Raw genomic sequence first — 25,625 nt, 5'->3', positions numbered from 1 at the left:
ACCGTCCCTCGGTTAGCGCCGCCCCGCCCGTCGACCAGTGGCTCTGCCGCCTCCGTCGCATCCGGGTCCACTTTCGCCTCCTGCTCCTCGGCGGCGACGATGCGGCGGCGGCGCGAAGAAGGCCACCCACAGCGGGGGAGGCGCCGCGCAAACACGCGGCTCACCGGCGGCGGCGGCGGCTGTGGCTGGGGGGCGGCGGTCCATGGCATGAACTCCGGCTGAGGCGGCTGGCCGAGCCGCTCCTCTGCAGGCCCCGCTCTACCACGCCCTCGCCACGCCGCCGCTGGCCGCCGGCCACCCCGCTCCCGACGTCATCCTCGAGAGAGAGAAAGAGGGGAACAAGAACAAAAGACGTTAGAGAGTATGACAGGTGGGCCCCGCATTAAGGGTATTTTGGTCCGGGAAAAAGTTAAAATTAAGAAAAACATTTCTATTCACCCAAAAGAGCAAAAATAGTATTTTGGTGAACACCTCTCAGTTTAGGATAGCATTTTAGTGAATCAGTTTGAAGCGATAGCATTTCAGCAAAACCACACTTTTGCGATAGTATAATCCCAATTTTCTCACGGGCGAGGGCTAGAGTGGTGGCGGCCAGCGGAAGCTGAAGCGGTGGTGGCGGCGGGCTAGAGCTAACGGCGGGTTCCAGAGCGGCAACAGGCAGCTCGATGGCCGGCAAGGAGGCGGGAGAGGACGGCAACGCTGACGCCGACGTCGACGAGATCGAGCGGGGGGACAGCGGTCAACGGCACGGCACCTAAACGCCCTAACCCCAGTCCTCACCTCCACCGGCACGGCGCCCTCACCGGGGAACGAGCTCCCTGCTCCCTCCGCCGCCTCCCGCCGTCTGTGATAACAAGATCCGGCGCTCTGGCCTCTCCGCCGATTGCAACAACAAGATCCGGGCATCTGGCGTATGCGACATCGAGCCTCTCAAGTGTCAAGCTAGTTAGGGTGAGGGCCGCCATCGAGCTATGCCATTCAACATTGCAACGACGACGTCGTCAAGTCATTGCTCGAGCTCGCTGCGTGGCCGTCAATTCCCGCGCCAGCCCCATCATCACCACCAACTCATCCCCCATTGCGTCTCCTTCAACCGGTGCTGCTAAGGCCACAAGCATCACAAAATCCAGAAATAAAATTGATTCATTTAGCAACTAACCAGAGATTATTAGCAGGTCGTTCACCATCCACTGAAGAATAGGATGAGTAGGCATACGGGAGCAATTAATTTTGTCTGGCTTGAACACACCCAAGATGGCCACCCTCCCGGAGATACTCGTGCTTGCGTCGAGCGGCACTGACCCGGACATCACGTCAGCGATGATGAGCTGGCTCAGGTCGCTGGTGAAGCAGTCGGCCTGCAGGGCGAGCGCCATCCGTCGCCACTCCCACCGCCACCACCACTTCAGCTTTCCCCGCTCTGGCGCCCACCCGCCGCCGCTCTAGCTCATGCTCCCTCGGCGGCCCGGCCGGCCAAAGGGGAAAGAAAGAGAAAGAAAGAGAGAGAGGGGAGGAAGCGGGGAGGAAGAAGAACATGTCCCACATGTCAGTGGGCCCCATATTTTTTATGTGTGAATGACAAACGGGTCCCACATATTTGTTTTTAATTCAAATGACACTTAAGCGCCACGTCAACTCCACAGACTAGGTCAACACCACCACGTCACCAAAACCACCCTCCAAAACCATCAAGGGAGTCAAATTGCACCGGTTTTGATAGTTCGGGGGTTGAGATATCCGGTTTTACGGTTTAGGGTCATGGATTAGATTCAGGTCACTTTTAAGGGAGTCATAGTGGACTTATTCCGCATGCATATGCACTACCGATCGAGTATTTGATCATCTCCTACGCCCTGATTTCTTTTTTTGTTTTACTAGCAAAAATACCCGTGCGCTGCAACAGGTGAATAAATTCTAATGATAATATACGTTTTTCATGCATAATTATGTCAATGACAATGTTTGTATTTTAATCAGCAGCTTGTTTTCTTATAAACGGTGTTTTTTTCTTGTGCAATTTTCTCAAACCATTTTTCAGAAATGGCGCATTTGTTTCTAACATTTTTTCCCAGCATGTTTTTTTTTAACTGACGACAAAAACCATATTTTTCTCCCTTTTTTGCTTTTTTTTTTCTCGTGTGTTTTTTGCCTGTTTTTTCTGACAATTATTTTCTCATGCATTTTTTGCTTGTTTTTTTTCAAATGTTCTTTTTTTTCTTTTTTCCAATACAAGAGAATATATGACGAAATAAAAGCCGTGTAGTAGATGGCAAAAAATCGATGGATTCTATCCGACTCAAGCGTCCATTAATTTAGTGTTTTTTCTTACAGCTTTTTCAGAGCGATTTATTTTTTTAATAGACGGTGTTTTTCCTTGCGCGGTTTTTTAAATCATTTTTTAGAAATGGTGCATTTTTTCTTACAGTTTTTTCCTGGCATGTTTTTTTTAAAAAAAAATTTACCTACAATGGAAATAATTTTTCTCCCACGTTTTTTTTTGGAAGATGGAAAACCTTTTTAGCATGTTTTTTTTCGCTTTTTTCTCACGCATTTTTTTGAACCGTTTTTTCTCGTGTATTTTCTCTTTTTAAATAGTTAGATTAGATTAGAGATAGAGAAGACATATATACTGATTAGAAATTGTAATTTGTTTCGCCCTTTTCATTTTCTTTTCTCGCACGCATTTTTTATTTTGTACAAACCAACTTTTTATTTTTTACGAACTATTTTTTTCGCCACTTTCTTAGGGAATCGAACAAAGTTTTTAGATGTTTTTTCAGATTTTTTTCCGCCTTTATAGGAAACAGAGTTTTTTTTTCTGTTTTTAAAGGAATCAGATCTAGCTTTTTTTTCACCACTTTTTTTGCCTTTTAGAGGAATCGGATCTACGGTTTTTTTTCGCCACCTAGGGGAAACAAACTTTTATTGTTGTTGTTTTTCTTTTTTTTTCTTGCGGTTTTTGTTTTTCTTTTTATGCACCTTTCTGCTTTTATTCTCTCCCTTTTATTATTTTTTCTTAACAAAAACAACCTCAAGTATCTTATTGCAAGATTATAGGGACTCAAATGTAAATGTATAAACCCCAAAAAATAAAATCATATAAAAATGGAATGCTCTCGACCGGTAGGTTCCGTTTTTGCAAACAGATCTTCAATCCGGCATATTAATTTTTTTCACGAAGATGAATGGGGTATCATGTTATAGATTGAAACCAAGAGGAGTGGTGCCTGGGGGACTCAAACCGTGGTTTGTTTTATTTTCCGTTTTAAGGGGGAATCGGATCTAGAGTCAGACTATTTTTTCTGAGAGGGAGTCGGACTTTTCTTTTTATTTTTTCGCTATTTATTTTGTTTTGACGGACGAAGGAAACATCTCTTATTTTTTAAGTAGTAAAGATACTATGCAACGGGCAAAAAAATAATAATCCAAGTATAAATTGAAAACTACTCCGGTTAAAATGATTAAATGATTATTAAGCATAAACTTGTTATAACAAAAAAAATATCCATTTTCAAGGCATGGCACAAGTGGTCATATCTTTGTCTCTATGACGGGCAGAGCCTTTGATGGTTGATTGGCAGCAGTGATCATCTCACCATGGCCTTGTTCTGATTCCTGAGCCTCTTGCCTTCATGGCATTGGTAGTGCTAAAATTTCTTCTGCAAATAATACAGTCATTAGGAAGAATCGTTATGAAAATGCAAAAGAAACAGGAGAACTGATTTTCTGAAGCAAGAAAATACCGAAGGATTGTTATGCATCAAAACGGCAAGGAACTTAATAGTATCTGAGATTGTTAGGCTTTATATAACTTAATAGTATCCGGTCTACGGTTTGTGAATTTAGATTAAATGAAATATTGTGTATGCGGGCTGGAAGCAACACACCAGAAAAATCCCCAACTTTACTTGTTAAATCAAATATTTCTACGAAACCAATGTCAGACATGCATTTTGTTGTAGCATGGGGTAAATATCATCCCATATTCAGTCTAAACATCCTTGGTAATTAAATTGAAATGGAGCTGCCCAAGACGATGTCCACCAGGATCTTCCTTTTGAGCTATTTCCTGTAGCCAATGAGGAAAGTCTCTATTCGAGCCATCCCCTATGGTCAGAGGGGAGAATCCCATTCGAACCACTTCCTATGGCCAAAGGGGATTCTCACCAGTGACTTATATTTCGCCGAATTTTTTATTTACAGTAATTAATGATCCTTAAATTAAATAAATAGTAAATCTCAGATTAAATTTGTAAAAATAGGAAGGACGCTGTTCCCAATAGCGTCCAGACTTGGACACACTTTCTTTTGAAGAGCGTCCAAAGGTGGACGCTGTTCCGGACGGCGTCCAATCTGGTTCACCTCATCCTCTTGGGTTCGGTTGTTCTTTGACGTTCTCCACAACCATTTGCAGGCGAAGGTGCACCATCGCCGGCTTTCCTCTCCTCCCTGCACGGCTAGGGCAGAGGAGCCACCACCGCCGTCCACCTCGACGTCCGGGTGGCCCGCACCGATCGACTTCCACCTCCACCAGGGAAGGTACAGAGTCCACCTCGGCTCCAGCTTCCGGGGAGGCGGCCCATCGCTGTCCTCCTCCACCCTTGAGACCACAGCCGCTTGCCTCCATGCCCAAGAAACCACCATCGTCGTTCCCCTCCATGTTGTCTTCCATCCCTTCTCACATATGCCACAAAGTTCTTTCAGAAGAATTGGGATGTGTTGAAACGGGACATTATTGCGGCTGTTAAGCTGTTCTTTGAACAGAGAAGAATGCCACAAGGTGTAAATGACACTGCCATTGTGTTAATTCTGAAAAAGAAAGAGCCAAAGGATTTGAAAGATTACAGACCAATAAGCCTTTGTAATGTGATTTACAAGGTGATTGCTAAGTGTTTGGTGAATAGGATGCGGCCGTTACTTTAGGATGTTATCGCGCTAGCGCAAAGCGCCTTCATTCCCGGCCGGATGATCACTGACAATGCTATCATAGCTTTTGAGTGCTTCCATGCCATCAATCGGTGTAAATCAGTTGAGTCTCAATTCTGTGCTTATAAGTTGGACCTTACAAAGGCGTATGATAGGGTGGATTGGAGATACCCGGAGGGAGCTCTTCTTAAGGTTGGTTTTTGTTCTCAATGGGTTCAGCTATTGATGACCTGTGTTACCTCTGTTAGCTATGCTGTTCGCTTCAACGGATCCATGCTTGAATCCTTCAAACTGACCAGAGGCCTCCGACAGGGTGATCCCCTGTCGCCCTATTTGTTCCTCTTTGTGGCAGACGGTTTATCAATGGCGCTGAGTGAAGCTGAAAGATCAGGACGGTTACAACCTCTGAAAGTCTGCAGGAGAGCCCCTGGAATTTCCCATCTCTTGTTTGCAGATGATAGCCTGTTGTTCTTTAAATCAAATATGGAACAGACTAATGTGGTTAAGAGTGCTCTTACTTTGTATGAGCAAAGCACAAGCCAACTCCTGAGCCCGGCCAAATGTTCTTTGATGTTTGGAAAGCATTGTGGGGATGCTCTGCAGTCTGACATCAGATCACTTTTGCATGTTCAGCACACTTCCTTTGAAGATAAATATCTTGGTCTGCCTACTCCGATGGGTAGACTGAAGGCAGGAAGATACCAATCTTTGAAGGAGAGATTTGAGAAAAGATTAACGGATTGGAATGAGAAATACCTCTCTATGGGAGGGAAGGAAGTTTTAATTAAATCAGTCCTACAGGCTATTCCGACCTACGTGATGAGTGTGTTTAAGCTTCCAGCAGGGCTCTGTGAGGAATATATGCAGCTGATCCGGAAATTTTGGTGGGGGAGAAGACCGTCAGAAAAGGAAAGTCCATTGGATCTCATGGCAGCAACTGATTAAACCCAAAGGACAAGGGGGAATTGGTTTCAGGGACTTGAAGCTTTTTAACCAGGCTCTGCTAGCTCGGCAAGCATGGCGGCTGATCTAGTTTCCCAACAGTTTGTGTGCTCAAATTTTAAAGGCAAAATATTACCCCAATGGGGACTTGTGTGATACTGCTTTCCCTATTGACTCTTCAGAAACTTGGAAGGGGATGGTCCACGGGTTAGAGCTGCTGAAACAAGGTCTAATTTGGCGGATTGGATCAGGAAGCAAAGTCAGAATCTGGAGGGATAACTAGATACCGAGAGAGCATACCCTAAGGGTTTTGGGAAAGGCTGTTAGATCGAGAATCAAATGGGTCTCGGATCTTATGGTTCCACATCAACAAATTTGGAATGAAGAGCTAGTTCATCGAATCTTCTATCCCCTGGATGCTGAGGAAATTTTGAGAATCCAATTGCCACATAGCCCTGAAGAGGACTTCATTGCTTGGCACTATGATAAGGTGGGTATGTTCACTGTTCGTTCTGCTTACAAATTAGCCCTACAGGCCCAAATCAGAGCTGACGAAGAGGTTGCACAATGCTCAAATGGCGATGGTGATAGGAAGTTGTGGAAGAACATTTGGAATGTGCAAGTGCCACAGAAAATAAGGATTTTTGCCTGGAGAGTATCAAGAGATTGTCTAGCCACACAACATAATAAACATCGACGACAGATTGTACAAAAGCCAAACTGTGAGATATGTGGGGCAGAAGTGGAAGATGCGTTTCATGCTACGGTTGCATGCACGAAAGCAGCTGCGCTGAGGGCAGAGATGCGGCAGAATTGGTGGCTACCAGGGGAACAAGAGTTCTCTCAGTCAGGACCTGACTGGCTGCTACATCTTATAAACCGTGCCGACGATCAGACGAGGGCAACCAAGAGCTAACAGAAAAGGGAAGGCTTTGTGTCGCCCTGAACAGGGGAAGGAGTCAGGTCCAACTCGGGCCTTTCCAAAGCAACGTGTTTGCTGGCTTATGCCTGTGAATGGCTGGGCTAAAATCAATGTCGATGGAGCTTTCAATCCTGAAAATGGTAATGGGGCACTTGGAGTTGTAATCAGGAATTCGAGGGGCGAAGTTCTGTTGTCTTCTTGGAAGTTTCTCAGGCGATGTGTGTCAGCGGAGGAAGCAGAGCTGCTTGCGTGCTATGAAGGGCTGAAGCTAGCTGCTGAATGGATTCCCATGCCAGTTATGCTTGAATGTGACTGTGCCACAGCGATTGCGAGGTTGTCCTCCACTACTGAAGAGAGATCAAGATGGTCATTTCTGCTGCGAGTAGCAAGATCAGTTATAGGGTTAATTAAGGAAGTGCGTTTGATGCACTGTAATAGAGAGTGTAATAGGGTCGCACATGAACTTGCTCAGATTGCTATCCGTTCGGGGCAAAGCACGGTTGGCGTAATAATGTACCGAATTGTGTTATGCAATGTCTGCAGCATGATTGTAATCCTGTTACGTAATCAATAAAGCTCTCTATTCCCGCAAAGAAAAAAAGATACGCATCCTTGTCGAAGAAACTAAAAGGTAATCTGATTCCCATGAATGAGATGTGCTTATAGCCATTGATACCGGCCATTTTACATACGCTTGGCATACGATTCCCTCCAGCAAAATATCTCTCGATCTGTGCAAGTACAAGCTGTGCCGTTGTGAGTTGTAGTGAATCAATTGGTCCAGCTCAGAGAAGCCGCGGGTAGAAAGAAAGAACGAGGTTTTGGACCCTTTTTCCCCTGAAGAATCGTTAAATTTGCCGCTTGCTTGCGTATAACGATAATGGTTTTGCAAGGCTTAAGTCATCAAGATGGTGGCAAAGGTACCAAATTTACGCAGTACTCCCCTCCGTCCTAAAAAAACCAACCTATAAGAGAATATGATCCAAATTTGTTGTACTAGGAAGTATCTCCTTTTAGATTGGTTTTTTTTTACGGAGGGAGTAGAGCTAGGGCCAATAGTGGTAAGTTTGTTTTTTTTTCTAAAATCTCAATCATTTAATTAGATATTTTAAAATTTTCTTAAGGGAGGAGAGGGGTTGTAAAGTTCCCTTCTTGCTCCTTTCATGGATCCTGGCTAAAGAAGCCAGAATTCATAGAATCATGTATAAATTAAAACATAGAATTCATGTATAAATGTGTATTTATTTTTTTCGGTCACTTTAAGTTTATCCTAATTCGTGAATGTGTACTTATTTTGGAATAAAGGTACTACGAATTTCAATCCATGTAACAGTGGCGCATCTCCATCTGGCCGGCCACCAAATAAAAATAATAATTTGTATAAACAAAAAGTTTAGTAAAGCGTTGCAAAAAAACCAATTCAAAATGCCATATGAGTACATATTCTTGTTTCTGTGTGCACGTGGGTGCAAAATCCTTTTCGATGTGTGTAGTTTTGCCGACACAGTCCAACTACCTGATGCCTGCTGCTGGTTCCGTACTTTCTCTGTAGGTCGGCTGCTCACTTTGAGATGTTAGCAGGGCAGTAGCAGTGCAAGGCACGTATAGCGTGTCTTCAGCCGTAAAAAGTGAACGAAACAAAAAAAATTGGCAGGAAGGACACGCTCTCCACAGTGCGTGACCCAAAACCAAGAAAACTTTCATCCTAGTGGGTCCCACATAAAAGTAGGTCACTCCCAATCTCTCCAGGCTCATGTGACCCAAATCCCTCTCATCGGTGGGCCCCGCGCTCAACTTTTTAAGTGAGGTTCTCGATCCTTCACTTGGAACCGAAGAAGCTAGTGAAGCTATGGGTCCCACCAACTTTTTTTTACCACGTAGGACGAAGTAATGCTCCACGTATATGAAGTAACGCCCACTGTGAAGGGCCTTACTGCTATCCCATAGTACGATCACCTTAAACTCTCAAATTCAACTCGAATTATTGAGGGCTTCAAGTCTAATACTGAATTATTGTTCTTCAAGTCTTATAAGCCAAAACGGTTTTTTAAGGAAGAAAAATTAATTTATAGGTAAAATTTTTATATATATGTTCTTAGCGACTCAAAATCCAATATAAAAATGCCACATTGAAATTATTTTAAAATCAACTTCAAAATTAAGTTTGAAATTTAAAATTTAGCTTTTGCTTTAGCTTATTAGGGTATCCAATGGGGCTCTAAACTGGGAGGTTCATTTGCTGCCTGAGGGGATCATACTATGGGGGTAGCAGTATAACGAGGGATCTAATTCTAGATTTAATTTTTATCCTAAAGTAAATGCAACTCAACCATACTACTCCCTCAATTTCCAAATATATGACGCCAGTGACTCTTCGTATAAAGCTTGAGCATTCGTCTTATAGTATAAATTTTATTTATTTAATTGTGACTTGTTTTATCATCAAATAAAATATAATCTTAACTTATAGTTTAACATATTTATGCTAATTTTTTAAATAAGATAAATGGTCAAATATTATAAAAAAAAGTTAACAGTGTCATACATGAGGTAGTAGTACTTTTCACATCAATCACATCCCATTCAAATTTTCTCCATTTTACCCTCAGCTACCCTCCTACTCCATGAAGTAATGCTACATGTACTAAAATTTTCTTACAAACTTCTTACTAACAAAATTCTCAAATGTCCGATTGAGTAAACTAGAAGTTATAAAAGTCAAGATTCAACCATAATGTAACACATCGGTGTTTGTAAAAAGTTTGTGAAAATAATTTAGAACAGATATCGTTTCAACTCTCAAATTCAACTCCGTAGGATGATCACCTTTTAACTCTCAAGTTCAACTCGATTTATCAAGGTTTTTGAGTCTTATACTAAATTTTTTTCTTCCTTTTTTAACAAAAAAGATAAACTAGAAGATAGTTCGATAGTTCATTTCCAGTCGGGGCTCGTTTGGTTTGTAGGATTTTTAAAATGTATGAATAGAAAAAAAAAGAATAGTATGGGAATACATGTGGAAACTTTGGATTGAAAAACATAAAAAACTTGTCTATAGTTGTGCAACAAACAATCCAAAGAACATGAAAACAATGAGTTAAGAGTGGATTGTTCTTTCCTTTGTCTTCCCCCTAAAATTGGAGGGATAGAATTGAAAATTCTCTTTCGGTGGATTCCTTTAAAACGAATGACAGTTTGATGTCCATTTAAGTATTGCATACTTATGTACTTTTTCTTTACAATTCCTTGAAACGAATGAGCCCTAATGCCTTTGAAACGAACGAGCCCTAGGGAGCCCTAGAGCTCGCCATCTCTCTTGGCTGTTGTCCCGTGTGGCTATCACTCCGTCAACCTAATGTGCCAGTCTCCCTGTCCTGTCCTCCATGGCCCAACGATGCTGCATGTTTCCACTCAATGCCATCATCGGTTTTATAACAATATTTCGACAAAAAAAAAAGAGAGAAAAGAAAACTCTGAACTCCAACTATAGTGAGCCTAGCTCCATCAAGGGCTCAACACCTCCAGCTTCCACATCCAAAAATAATGAGTCTTCTAAGTCAAAGACTAATTGCAAATCTTCAATCTCAATCTAAACAGTAAACACCAACCTTGGTAAGATTAGGCAATATATATGCATATTTTGTGTAGAATTTCTACGGCCTACACGTACATAAATTTGTTCAAGTCAGAGATAGCTTAGCTCACTCTTTTAGTGTCGTAGTATCTTGTTAACAGATCATAGCTAAGGCCTGATGCTTTAATTTTCAAGTGAGATCGAATCTAATACTAACTTCAAACATTAATGATCGAAAGCGATAAGTCGTGCGAAAGTTTGCTAAAGAAGTAAGCGCGTGACAAATGCGTCCTACTGCAGAAATTAATTGGTGTACCAATTAACATAACACACAAAAACGTGTGGTAACAAACAAAACACATCGTGCGCTCGCCACAGATGTTTCACGCTAAGCTTAGCTAACCTGCCGACTAGTCAAACATTCATTGCCAAAAAAAAAAAAGTTAATTCGTCCCACGGCTATGGCAGCGGCGCGCGCCGCGGCGAAGGCGGCGAGGTGGACGCGGCGGCGCGGCGGCGCCGGCCTCTCCTAAGCTCCACGTCGCCGCCGCCCTCCACTCCTGGCGCCGCCGCCTGCTCTACCGGCGGCGCTCTGGCGCCGTCGTCCGACCTGGTGGTGGTGGTGGCGGCGCCGCCCGCGACGTCGTCGGCGAAGTCCTCCATCCTGAACACCGGCCTCCACGGCTGGTCGGCGCGCCTCGCCCGCTTCCTCTCCCCGCCGCCGCCGGCATTACCGCCGGTGGCGCTGTCCGCGCTGGCGCCGTCGCCGCTGCTCCTGTACATGCCCCTCATGGCCCGCACGTTGGCGACCAGCGCGTAGAACCTCTCCACGGCCCGCTGCTCGTCGTCCTCGTCCTCCTCCGCCTCGCCGGCGGCGGCGACACCGCCGCTCCGATCCACATTCGCCGCCGCCGCCACACCATCGCCACTCGACGCCGCCGCCGCTGAGCTCTGCTGCTCTCCTCCCACCGCCGCTCGCGGTGACGACGGGGCGTCGCCGGCGTCGCGCGGCGCCACGGACGCCGCCTTCTTCTCGCCGCCGCCGCCGGCGGCCTCCGCCTTGGTTTCCATGGGAGTAGGCTAGGGCTAGCTAGGCTGGCTGCTGCGGAGAATGGCGCAGCCATGGTGAGTAAATTTATAGCAACAGCTTGCGAAAACGAAAGCGAAGTTAAAATTGAATTTGTGAAGCAGCGACACACTATACACAGCACACATCTCGATCGTTGGATTAGACCGGACCATTTACGATTAAATAATTAAACGTTAATTAGGCGTCCTCTCTAGAATACGTAAATCCAAAAGCGCCGCCTTCGTTGCCAGGTTGCCAGCATCTGATCGATCGAAGTTAGACACGTCTTAATTCGATCGGAATCAGATGCGTATAAACGGAGAAGCATTATTACCGTGCTCAAATAAGTCAAATCAGGAGCAAGAGATATACAAAGGTTTGAACTTTGAACGGCCATGGTAGAGAGTCAAAAGTAGAGCAATGTCAAAAATCTGAGGCCGAATGAACAATTCCATATATATTTCCATTCATGTAGGATTAATTTGGACGGTTTGTTGAGAAGCACTTGTGTTTTTTCGTGTACGGTGTTTTTCTGAACGGGCAAAAGAATTGCACGTTAGTATAAGTTTTTATGTGTGCTAGGATCAGGGTGTATGATTCTATTAAGGTTCTAATATTAAGATATTATGTGCGCATATTTTTCATAGGATTTTAACGGGGTGATGCTAAATTGAATGGTTTCTGTTGCTTCTAAAATTTTATTAGAAGAAACAAAAGTGGAGTAACTCAAAATTCAGAGCGCAAATTGTGCACGCGTACATCTTCCATATAATCCTTAAAAAAATGTGAGTGCGCGCGTAATAGAGTGTGTATATCAGCGTCTTCACTTAATCAAAAAGAAAAGAAACTGAACAGAACTTGTATTAATTGATTCTAAAATTGTTTTAGTAGGAACATAAGTACTTCCTCTGTTTCACAATGTAAGTCATTCTAGCATTTCCCACATTTATATTGATGTTAATGAATCTAGACATATATATCTATCTAGATTCATTAACATCAATATAAATATGGAAAATGCTAGAATGACTTACATTGTGGAACGGAGGAGGTAACTAAGAATTACGAAGTAAATCCAAAGATAAGCAACTAGAATTATGTACTCCCTCTGTTTCATATTATAAATCATTTGACTTTTTTCTTAATCAAACTTACTTAAGGTTGACCAAATTTGTTAGAAAATATACTAACATTTTCAATACAAAACAAGCATATTGTCTAAATATATTTAATGTTAAGTTTAATAAAACTAATTGGTGGTGTAGATGTTGATATTTTTCTATAAACTTGGTCAAATCTAAAGAATTTTGATTAAAAAAGTCAAACAACTAATATAAGAAAGTAGCGGTTCTTAAAATCTAGTTTCATGCGAAGATCCACTTACAATCATTAATAGAAATTTGAAAAATAGTTTCTTTTTCTAACCAAACCACATGCAAACGTAATTATCACATCTTACCCAGAAAAATATTCCTCCATCAAATCAACATCGATATGATTTGGTGGCTCACTCTATAGGAATATTCCTCTTTCTTTTGACCGTCTGATGCGTTGTAGTCCTCCAAAAATAATGGAGCATGTACGACTGCCAACACTACTGCTTATTACTATAAAAAATATCGACATATTCTCTTGAAAAAAAAATCTAACCAGTAAGGTGAGCGTAGCTTATCTGGTTAGCTAGATTCTTTGTGGTGAAACTAACCCATAGAGATTCAAATCCTATTTTTGATACGAGTGTTCTTATTTACTTCTAACTATTATTTCAATAGTAGACAATGTACGCACCCGTTGATAAGAGTGTGCTTCTTTAGTAGTAGGTAATGTATGTACCCGTCAATAGCAGTGTGCGCACGTTATAGACGTCACCCTCTTTTTTTTTCAAAAATAAAAATAAAAAAAAGGGAAAATAGCCCAGCTGCAAATGGCGATACTGTTGTCCTTTTGTCTCGGGCCCCACAACCCAGTCACCAAACCACTAAAAAAACAAACTATGACCCTGATGAAAAGAGGCATTTGCCCTGCCCCCGGTCTTCCTCTTTAATCATCGCTGCAAAAGTGACGAAACTGCCCTCGCCCATCCATCCCCAAAATGGGGACGCCAAGTCGCTGGTCGGTGGGGACAAATCGGGGTAAACCAAAGGACGAACAGTATTCCATTCCACGTCGACTGTGGTTTGGGTCATGGGTGACGTCAGCGGATGACGCAGGCGCACACGACAAAAAAGAGAGGCGCCAACGGCCAACGGGGACGTGTGTGTGACGGGAACGGGGGGCCGCTGACGACCGTGCCGTGACGTCAGCGCGCACGGGTTAAAGGAAAGGCAAAAGTGGTGGCTTAGCTGGTCGATCTGGTCAGCTCGGTCGGTCGGTCCAGCCAGGCCAGGCGCGCGCGGGTGCTCGTGCCCGTGTGCTCCACAACAAAGCAGGTGATCAAAGCACATGGAATTATACGGAGTGGTGGTTCGATCGATCGATCGGGCCCTTTTTTTTCAGGGCAGTAACAATGCGGTGAGCCTGGGCGAGCAACCCAAATGTAAAAGTGGTTGAAGCTTCCCTCTCCATAGTGCACACGTGCGTAACCCACCCTCATTTTTTTTCAGGCCGGCCCCACCACGGAATCGCTTTGCAGGTCGTTTTTCTTTCCCCCTCTCTCTCTCTCCCGATGGTTTTGTGCGTGCTCAGTCCTTTTTCAGGCATTTTTGCAGGCTTTTATGACGAGGAACTCGTTGCTCACCAAGGAACCGAGCAACCATGTGAAGGAACTCTGGCCCACACCCTCTCTCCTCCACGCCATCAACCATCCTCCGTGGAGCTGTGAAGCAACTGGCCAGCTCACTGCACTGTGAAGGGCCTCAGGGGAGAGCACGCGCGCGCGTGTCGCACGATGTTGTACCGCCTGCCTGCGAAATTTGTCGGTTTGTTTGTTTGGCGTGAAATGTTTCTATTGAACGAGCTACTCCATTATTACTCATGAGCTATTCCCTCCGTCCCATAATAAACGCAGTTGTGAGTTTCAATGTCGAACTTTGACCATCTGTCCTATTTGAAATATTTTTATGATTAATATCTTTATTGTTATTATATGATAAAATAAGAATAGTATTTTATTAGATGATAAGACGGGCGATCAAACGTTAGATACGAAAATTTATGGCTGCACTTATAAGAGCAAGTTTAATAGTATAGCCAACAGTTGGCTTCAAATCATCTATAGTCAACTTAATAGTCAATTCATACAATAGTTACTTATAAACATATACTGCACAATTAATATTTGGTCACACCTATCATACACACATATATCTTAAAATCCGTGCTGCAGCTAGCTATAAATCTATAGCCCGCTGCTCTCTCCTCTTTTATCTTCTCGAACTGTATTTATAGATGTCTTATAGTCTTTTATTGTACCTGCTCTGCTCTAATGGGAGGGAGGGAGTATATTACTGTGTGCAAGTGTGTGGGCATCATTTCGTAGCACGCCATAAAAGGAGATGATACTGCCGCCGGATGTGTTGATGTTTGATTCTGGATTTGACAGCCAACAGAAGAAACCGTCCGAAGCATACAGTATGCACTTCCATATCGATCCAAGCCAAGAATATGATTTCTCCTCTAGAATTCCGAACCTTTTGATCGAAGAATATGGGGACGAACATATCTTTTATTTCTTGGAATGAGAGTTTCTCATGGAATATAATGTCAATTCGATCTATAGCAGGATGTCTAACGATTTCAAGCCTATCGACATTTTTAATCAGGGGAACCTATATAACAAGTTACTGATCTTATTTGTCTATAGTAAATTTCATCTCTACACTATTATAAAAACTTAAAATATTTCTGCTAGAATTTTGATACGTCATATGTGTTTGAATCGGTTTTAATTCTATCTTTCAGTTTTAATCTATATACCTGATAAAAAACTTGTAAGCCTTCCAGTTCTATTATTATTATTATCCGGATCTTATCTGTAAGCCTTTCAGTTTTATGCTCCGTTCGTATTTTCGTTGTTTTCTTCCGTCGCGGTTTTATTATTTTTCATTTTTTTTTCTCATACGGTTTTTTTCCGCCACCGTTTTTTCGTTGCGGTTTTTTTCTCGCACGCGGTAAGGGCTTCTGGCTTTTCGGTTTTCTTTTCGTCACCGTCTTTTCCCTTCGCTATACCTATCTCTAGCTCCACCACCACATCGATATATCTCTTCATGCGTTTTCTCCTCCAATTGATTGCAAAAATCGATTTCACACTCATCCCTCATCATTTCCCCATGATTTGCCCCTTAAATTCGGCTTTAATTGGCCGGATTTAATCTCCATTTAACCGTCGTCGATGATGGCAGGCCAGCAAGCTAACTTGGCCATTTTTATCCCAAGTTTTGCTCACTCCAATTTTGGAAAAAAAGGAAAGAGAAGATCGAGTGGATAAAAACCCTAAACCAATTTTAGAAGATCGACAAAGATTCGGACGGATTTGATGGGGAGAATCAATTATGGTATTGTACGAGCACGACACCATCTTCTGGAGGTTGAAGACGTGCGACCTAGACCTACGGCTCCAGCTGTAGGTTGGACCAAAGAGAGGCAGGCCGAGCGGAGGGAGGTAGCAGACTGGGCTAGGGCTGAAAAAGAAGAAAGGGATTGGCTTTCGGCCCAAAACTAAGAAAGGAGTATAACGTATGCTGATTTAAAAACATCTTATCTGTTGCAACACACATGCATTTTTCTAGTATAACCCTAAGTAATATTGATTACATAAAACATACTCCATAAATTTTGACACATGACACATTGACGAGAGAGTACTATATCCACCTATGGTATTTATAGAGTATGGGGGTAGTTGGTGTCACCAAGATTGAAGTAAAAGAGATGAAAGACAAGGATTTTTATACATGGTCATGACCTTAACTAACAAGTAATAGCCCTGCTCTTCTTGGTTGAAGCCGGTGTTGCCTTTATCTATCAACATCACGCGAGTATAATATTTGGGATGACCTAATCTAGTCACTGTTGGCCTAGCCGCATGGAGCTCTCACATGTGGTTGACAACTAGTGTAATCTTATTTCTCGAGTACTATGAACTTGGTGAGGTTTGAAGTTGTTTTGTATTTGTTTAGATCTGTATTGGCTTGTGTTCTGTCTTGGCCTCCCACTTCTTCTAGTGGGACTTGTATTTATATCTTCGGGTGTGCCTTTTTCTAAGTAAAACTAAGTAGGCAAGTATTATACGATCCAAATAGTCCTGGTAGTATCGAGTAGACTCTTTTTCCTCTTTCTTTATCTGGAATACTTTTCGTATATTAGGATTGATTCAGTATAAAACTTGGTATATGGTGGGTCCCACCGAGTTTAACACAAAAATATATATTATATATGCCTTATCTATAACACTTAAACATATAATCTCGGATATTATGGTTATAGTGTTTCATATAAACCACACACCATTGACCAATTATTCTTTTACCACTGTACTTATGAATTAATCTTTTTTTTTACTCTTTTACCTCATGTGATCTTTACTGTTTTATTTGTATTCTTTTATATGAAAATATCTCCAACCTCTACATTTAGGATGGAACCGTTAGTTGAAATCCTATGTATGTTTTTTATTCGATTACATTGAATACTAAAGATGCATATACACACCACTACATATCATATTCAAATACTTTTTTAAGTACGTGGATTCTTTAAAATCCTATTGAAGGCATTAGGATTTAAAACCCCCAGTGGGTGAGTTGTGCATCAATAACTACTACACTATACCATCAGTGGTGGATGTTTTTTTTTTTGCAAGTCTAAGACTGAATTTGACAATTTTAGTTAGGCATTATATATTTTTGAAAATTCTCATACAATTTCTAAAGAAAATTACATGGAGTTTTGAAGCTCAAGCCCAAGATGTCTCAGGCCCTGTCCCCTACACCATCGATACTTCCGCTGCATGGTGTGTATGCTACTATTTTCTTTAATTAGCAGCCTACGGTTAAAGTTATTTGTACTCTCACAGTTTCACTTAAATAATTGTACTAGTAAATTAGCGGGTCACGGTTCGTTAAGAAACTTTGTAACACTATTGAGGAATTAGCTTTCTATATATTACTCCAGTATTGTCTTTACCTCTGGTTTCAGTTTGTCTGTTCGTGCATATTGTACGCTCGGTGTGGTTGAGAGAAGAGAAAATTAGAAATTTGAGAAGACTGTACGTGGAACCCACGCCGCACGCTCAACTACATGGAAATGCTGATCTGAATGAACTGTACGTGGAAATGTCCTGTTCTTTCTGCTTAGGGGTTTCGGTGGTCAAAATTATCACATCATGGTGGGCGAACTAAACAAACTAGGGTTAGAAACTTGGATTTCTTCACTGGTAGAGAAACCATCTTTGGTCGGTCAACTCAAATCCACAATAGTCCCGATTCCTTTAAAAACCGGGACTAAAAACGATTTTTAGTCCCGGTTTATAAGCGTAACAGGACTAGATGATCTTTATTCCCAGTTGGGGTTACCCCAACCGGGAGTAAAGATCTTTAGTCCCGGTTGTCTCTATGTCAGACCGTGTCAGGCGGCTAGGATCTTTAGTCCCGGTTGGTAGATCTAACTTTATTCCTAGTTGGTGTTACTAACCGGAATTAAAAATCAACACGTATTATATAATCCCTATTACTTATCCTCTTTTCCCGTCCACACAACAAACTCTTTCTCTATCTCTTTTTTCCCCTCTAACTCCCTATCCTTACCCTTTCTTCTTCCTTAGTGCCACTTGGATCGGAGCGAGAGCGGGCCGGGCGGCAGCCGGCGCGGCGGCGCAGAGGGACGGGCGGTGGTGGCCGGCCGACGCGGAGGAGAGGCCGGCGCGGCGGTGGGCAGCGGCGCGGAGGACCGCGGCGGCGGCGCGGCGTCAGGCAGCGCCGCGGGGCCGGCCGGTGCGGAGGGGAGGCGGCGCGGCAGCGGGCGGGCGGCGCGGTGGGGCCGCGTGGCGGTGGCCGGCCGGCCGGCTCCTCTGTTTGTTTTTTTTTAAGAATTTGTGATTTATTGCATGATCATGTGATGAATTTGATTTGTGTGTGATATGAACTTGTGATGTATTTGTGATGAATTTTGTAGAAACTTGTGATGTAATTTGACTTGTGTGTAATTTTTTTTAGGATTTGTGATATATTTGATTTGTGATGTAATTTTTTTAGAACTTTCAGATTTGTAATGTGGACTTGGGATCTTACTTTGATTTGGGATATGCATACCACCCATATTCAGGAGAAAATAAAAAAGGATATGCATACTACCTAGATTCGGGAGAAAATAAAAAAGGAAAAAAACCTAGCTATCCTCTTTAGTTCCGGTTGGTAACAACAACCGGGACTAAAGATACTCTATCTTTAGTCCCGGTTGGTCCCGGTTGGTCTAAAGATTCATCTTTAGTCCCGGTTATTTCAACCATCTTTAGTCCTAGATTGCTATTCCCGGTTGGAAACCCGAGACTAAAGGGGGTTCCCAACCGGGAGTAAAAAGGTTTTCTCTGCCAGTGCTTTGTAATATGAGAGTTTTGCAAGATTTCCATACACTTTAATTAAGGGGTGTTTAAATCAGGGGTGTAAAGTTTTGGCGTTGCACATCGGATATTATATAGGGTGTCGCACGGGGTGTTTAGGTACTAATAAAAAAACTAATTACAGAATCCATCAGTAAACCGCGAGACGAATTTATTAAGCCTAATTAATCCGTTATTAGCAAATGTTTACTATAGCACAACATTGTCAAATCACGGAGCAATTAAGCTTAAAAGATTCGTCTCGCAAATTAGTCGCAATCTGTGCAATTAGTTATTTTTTAGTCTATATTTAATACTTCATACAAGTGTTAAACGTTCGATGTGATATGGTGTAAAATTTTTATATGGGATCTAAAAAGGGCCTTAGTTTGATCTCTTCAACCTTTTCTTTTACGAAATTCCTGTCTTGTGAAGTATGTTTTCCGTTTACGTTAAAGTGACATGAAAACTATACTAGTGGCTGCGTTCGAATGTCCAACAATTGTTGGATGAAATTTTAGATTCTCATGGTATGCTTTTCAAACTGCTAAACGGTGTATTTCATACGAAAACTTTCTATATAAAGGTTGCTCTAAAATATCAGATTAATCCATTTTTCAAGTTTGTAATAATTAAAACTCAATTAATCACACGTTATTACCATCTCATTTTACGTGAAACACTTAATCTTCATTTTTAGGAGATACAAACACCACCTAACCTTGTAAACTGAGTGTAACTTGGTTGGGTTTCTTGTAGTGAAACTGTTCATCCGAGTTTAGGTTACATACTTAACGTTGATCATCACATTTATACCTAATTATTTTCTCAGCTGGTTAGGTTCTTTGTCTTGTGGTGAAGCTGTTCATCATCTGAGTTTAAATCATACACTTAGCATAGATCATCGCATTTATAGCAAAATATTGTTTTAGTGGTAGGTCGTCCGTCGACAACTAAATATCTATAGTTACTTTGCTAATCTCAAGATATGGCTCACGTTGCAAAATAGAAACTACCGGAAGATCGAACACCTATTCGCATTACCAAATCTTCAGAGGTGCTTAACTGCTTAAAATACTGACATTCTTCCTTAAATCTCCTTTTTGAAATGCATATATTACCGCAGTTCAAGTTTAAACTAATTGGAGTGATGTGTGTTAGTCTATCTCAAACAGGGATTGAAATTTCGTTTCCCTCGGGCAAGCTCATATCTTGCCCGAAATTTTTAGTTTTTCTTGCAATTTTTTGTGAATTTAGTCAAATTTTATTCAAATTCATTGAAAATAAGTCAAAATTTTAAATAATTTCGACCAAAAAATTTCGAAATTTCCGAAACTTCGGTTCCCCGGCAAAAAAACCAATTTCGAAATTAAAAAACCTGATCTCAAATACTAATGGTTTACCCATGCACAGCTGGGATAGTCCATGATCACCAATTTTGATAAGTACATTGCAATTTGCAAATCAAGACTGGCACATGGATTGCGTGATACTACTAGTGCTATCATACATGTGAACATTTCAAACTAGGACATCAATCAGAAAAGTCCAACGAAAATGCCTTCTGTTTCCGAAGGACCAATTCCAACGAGATCAGCTAGCTAGCTAATGTTCACTGGTCAGTGGGCCCGTGGGCCTCGACGCGGCGGCCCGGTCGGTGTTCCTCCTTCCCTTCGACGACCTCGCCTCCCTCCTGCTCGTCGTCGTCGTCCTCGGCGGCGGCGGCGGCAGCCTCCTTCTCCGTCCGCCGCTTCTCCACGGCGGCGCCGTGACCGCCGCCGCCTGATCTCTGCTTCTTCGTTGTCCTGCCGGAGCACGCCGCGTCGTCGTCGCCGGCGCCGGCGGCGGCCTCCTCGAACTCGAAGTCCTCCATCCTGAACGCCGGCCTCCACGGCGGCTCCGCGCGCCTCGCCCGCTTCCTCCCGCTCGCCCCGTCGCCATCGCCGCCGGCGGCGCCCTCCTCCCCGTTGTACCGGCTGTACATGCCCCTCAACGCCCGGATGTTGGCCAGCAGCGCGTAGAACCTCTCCACCTGCTCGTCCTCCCCGCCCACCACCGCCCCCTCCTCCTCCTCCTCCCGCCGCGCCGACAACGACGCCGCCGCCGCGCCGCCGTCGTCGCCGCCGCAGCCTGGCCGCGGCGCCTTCACGTCAACTCCCTCCATATCTCCAACGATGCGAGGTGAAGATAGAGAGAGAGAGAGGAGAAGAAGCGAAGCGAGAGGTGGAATGGCGGTGGCGTCGTGGCTTGGAGGCGACGGGTGGTATAAATACCAGCGAGGGTAGGGGCAGGAGGGAGGGTGACGTGTCCTGTGGGGAAGCCGGCGCGCATGATCTCGTGAGAGGGGGAACTATAGTTTTAAAAACGTGCAAACGCCTTGACCCATCGGGGGCGATGAGCTGGTCTTTGTATTTTGTTTTTTTTTTACTGCAAAATTCCATATTGCTTCATGCGTTGGACGACCAAACGGTCTCTGCTTCTCTGGTCCAATCCTAAAAAAAAACCCCCAACAAATTCGTTAGAATAATGGAGAGAGAAACAAACAAACAAAGCTTTAGTTCCTCCTTCCCGTTTTCATACTATAAATTGTTTTGATTTTTATTAGCTAAATTTTGTTAAGTTTGATTAAATTTGTCAAAATTAAGAACATCTAAAATACTAAATTAGTTCCATTAAATCTAACAATGAATACATTTTGATAATATGTTTATTTTTATATTGTAAGTATTAAAATATTTTTTATAAGCTTGACCAAATTTAAAGAAATTTGATTAACTCAAAATGATATATAATATAAAATGGATGGAGTAATTAGCATATGTTTTTAACTTGGGTTTATTCACGGCATCTGTTGGAAAATGCGTTAGAAACTACGTGCGTACTCCTCCAGTTGCGCTAGCTGGTTCAAATAATGAGATTCTCTGATACTGATGTGTGTGTAGACTTTTTTTTCTTTTTTGACAAAAAATTTCTATGTGGTATACAGTGGCATTGTTCATCGTTGAAAATGTATATATATAGTACAATTTTCTGTTTGACTTGGATCATTGAATAAACGGGTTTTGTTAGGTCTCAAAAGAAACGCTGAGTCAACACTATAAGAACGGCGTTTAGGGTTGTCCTACAATTGATTTTGGGAGTGGCTTTCAAACATGTATCATAAATTAACCATGACTTAAATAACCTGGTCCTCCAAAAACAAATTCAACCAGAGATCGATATGCCATAATATATTTTTAATTTAAACATTTCTGGCAAAAGTTTAGAAACAAACAATCTGATGTCACAGTTAAATTCTTATTACGGCACGATACTATCAAGATATGATAGAGGAGCATGTTGACCCCGTTTCTTAAAAGTGGTAGGTTGCACATATGTATATGAGCACATGTGTTTTTACTATGTGGTTCAAAAACAAAACTTGTACAAACAAATAAGTTACCGGCAATTTCAAAGTTTTGTCTAAATAGTTGAGGAAAAGATTTCTTAGCTAAATTAGTACACCTTCGTCTGAAAATAACAACTTTTAAAACTTAAAATTTATTTCAAACTTAACAACAAGTGGTACTTGACAAAAAAATATGACTTTTACCACTAAACTATTCGTAGTATCCCAACTTCAACTTATTCAGACCTATATCTTAACCATGCATCCCAATAACACAACCAAGTCTTTTTACTTTTCTTCTTATAATATCTCTGTCAAAGAACTAAAACTTGCTACTTCTACATATTCGTACGAAGAGAGTAGCTCGATAAACCTGTCCAAAGGAAAGTGAGGGAAAGATAAAAAGAAGAGAAAGTGAAAAGGCTGCACACAGTAAAATAAAGAAGAAGCAAAAATAAAAAAGACTACCACCCGCTGCAACAGGGTGGAATCGGTGGAGGCACACCGATGCATGGGTGGTCGTCCCTTTCAAATTTTTTTTTCTGTACTCTGTTCTTCTTCTGACGAAACCAGCTGACGTCAGCGACAACGTCGGGTACTACCCTCGATCACCTCCTCTCTTTGTTTCTTTCCAGCGACGCTCCGCAGCATCCGCAGGCGGCGACGGAGACGGATTCGAAGAGAGAGAAAGAGAGAAAAGGCCCAAAAGATCTCTTCTCTCGGTGACGTCACCCGCGTGACGTCAGCGTGGCTGGTGTCACCACCGCCGCTGTACTGTCTCCACTACACGCACAGTACGACCGCGACTTGGTTCGTTGGCGCCGTTGGGAGGCAAGGCAACAGCGACCGGTCGGTCGGCCGGTGCCGGTGCGGGTGCGTGCGATGCGACTGTGCGACGCGAGTCTGACCTCGATGGTGCCCTTCAGGCACGCATGGTTCACACAAGGGGCTACAGCGAAGTTATGACTTGTTATTATCGATCAATAGTATTATGTCCGTCCCATAATATAAGATATTTTAGGTGGATGTGACACATCCTATGACAATGAATTTGGACAAATTAACCGTTTATCCAGATTCATTGTACTAGAATGTATCACATCTACCTAAAATCCCTTATATTATACTCCCTCCGTCCCATAATATAAGGGATTTGAGTTTTTGCTTGCAATGTTTGACCAATCGTCTTATTCAATTTTTTTTTGAAATTATTATTTATTTTATTTGTGACTTACTTTATTATCTACAGTACTTTAAGCACAACTTTTCGTTTTTTATATTTGCAAAAAAAAAATTGAATAAGACGAGTGGTCAAACGTTATAAGCAAAAACTCAAAATCCTTTATATCGTGGGACGGAGGGAGTAGTAATGGCCGGTGTGGTTATTTCTTCTTCTTTTTTTTGGGGGGGGGGGGGGGTTGGACAAGTCATTTGCAAAAATTCAGTAGGGTAAAAAAAACTTTTTGACATGGATATGCATCGGGAAAAAAAAGTATATCTATCATGCTGAATATCGAGATGGTAGGATATAAAAATGATTTACGATAACTATTTGAGGGACAAACGAATTTGGAAAAAACAATTTGGAGAAGTGCTTTGCCAAAATCTAGTGAGGTTAACATAAGGATGGATTTTGGTTGTTGCTAGACGTTTAGAGCCCCTTATTATAGGACTGAAAAAGGAAAAGAGTAGAAAAAACGCATGATTCTAGTAGGAATGTAAGTGTAAAACAGTGGGTTGTAAAACACAAGAAAAATACAAGAATAAGCCTTTGATTGGACCGCAATGAAAACACATGAATTGGATGAGAGAGATAGACTCTAAGGAATTTTTCCAATAGGTTGAACCTCGTGCTAAATTTTCTTCAAGGCTTTTATGCAGTGAGCCATTTCTTAAGAATTTTATAGGATTTGGAAAACTCTAATCCTTTGAATGAAAGGGCTACATTAAAAAAATTACTATAGAATTTCAATTCGATGAAATTCCTCCATAATTTTTTTTATTCAAAGGGACCCTTAGTGATCAGTTGAAATTATTGATCTGAAGCTAACTGGAGTACTCCCTCCGTACTCGTAAAAGAAGTTGATGAGGACATCACTTCGTCGGATATGCTCATAACTTCACATGTTCCAATGATAATTCCAAGTCCAAGTCCAGTTCGGCCTCCGGAGACAACACTGACTTCAAACGGACCTAGCGCCTTCATGCCAACTCCGATTTGGGTGATCTTGGACTTCGTGGAAAGCTTATCTCGCTATCTTTCAAACGCATCCGGTCTCATGTCCAAATTCATCTCGAGTCAACGGGAATCGCCAAAACAAGACAGTGCTATTGCTGAAACCGAACTTGGGACTTGGGCCTTGTAATAGACTAGGCCCATCTCGGAAGTGTCTCCCTCCACCTCCACGAATTAGCACTTAACCCTAGCTTTATTTTCCTCTATAAATAGTTTTGTACATCCTCAAAAACTTTTGGGTTTTGTTTAGTTGAATTTTGCCAAGTGTCATTCACCTTGTCTCTAGTCCTCGCTCGATTAGTCGGCGACTATTGATTTAGAGCCCCCAATAGTTGGTGTGTTGATTTGCCGGGTCGATTAGATCTGCCACTTTAATCGCAACTATTCCTTTGTGCTTAATCACCTATTCGCAATATTTAGATTGCATCTTATCTTGTTCTTACAGTGTTCTCTCGTTTGCATTGCAGGGATCATCAACCGCGCGTCACGGTTGGTACGACATCGTTTGTGGTGTAGCGATTGCATGGCGTCCTGGACTTGTTCTGGTTGGTAGCCACGTCAAAAACGTCGCACTCGATTAAAGCGAGAGTTATCCCCTCACCAGAAGATCGGGCCACGAGAGAGAGCGTCATCAGAAGTCGTTTTGGACAGCGACACGGTCTTTAAAATACAACTTTGACTTCTTGTTTCTATGAAAATATTTATTGAAAAATGATATATGTATACTTTTATGAAAGTATTTTTCAAGACAAATCTATTCATATAATTTGTATATTTTCAAACTCAACAACTTGAGAGTTATTCATGATTTATATTCCCAAAATTTGACTTAAACATTGTCCTAAACGACTTCCTTTATGAGTACGGAGGGAGTACCAAACTAATTTGAACATCAAAACAATAACTTTGAGGGTAGAGAGAGATATGCCTCATGTTTTCTACACAAACATTAATAGTCAGCCACCACCATTACTTTTGTAACTTTTATAAATTTATTTATGATACTTTCTAATATTTTATAATAGTGTAATATT

The 25,625-nt window shown here is 42.2% G+C and overlaps 1 protein-coding gene across 1 annotated transcript; it reads right to left on the bottom strand.

Annotated features, from left to right (window-relative positions):
• Nucleotides 1-20,346: 20,346 nt before the first annotated feature.
• On the bottom strand, nucleotides 20,347-21,224 carry LOC4338570 (NRR repressor homolog 1-like). Its single transcript, NM_001420437.1, has one exon. The coding sequence runs from the start codon at nucleotides 21,129-21,131 to the stop codon at nucleotides 20,580-20,582; it is 552 nt and encodes a 183-aa protein (NP_001407366.1). The 5' UTR covers nucleotides 21,132-21,224; the 3' UTR covers nucleotides 20,347-20,579.
• Between the last annotated feature and the right edge of the window lie 4,401 nt (nucleotides 21,225-25,625).

This window comes from Oryza sativa, chromosome 5 (assembly GCF_034140825.1).
Source record: "Oryza sativa Japonica Group chromosome 5, ASM3414082v1".
Classification (NCBI taxonomy): Eukaryota; Viridiplantae; Streptophyta; class Magnoliopsida; order Poales; family Poaceae; genus Oryza; species Oryza sativa.
Note: the sequence above shows the minus strand (reverse complement) of the source record. Positions and strands in the feature narration are given on the sequence as shown.

Excerpts from the sequence above, each read along its gene's own strand:
- LOC4338570 (NM_001420437.1), bottom strand. The coding sequence starts at position 21,131 with ATGGAGGGAGTTGACGTGAAGGCGCCGCGGCCAGGCTGCGGCGGCGAC.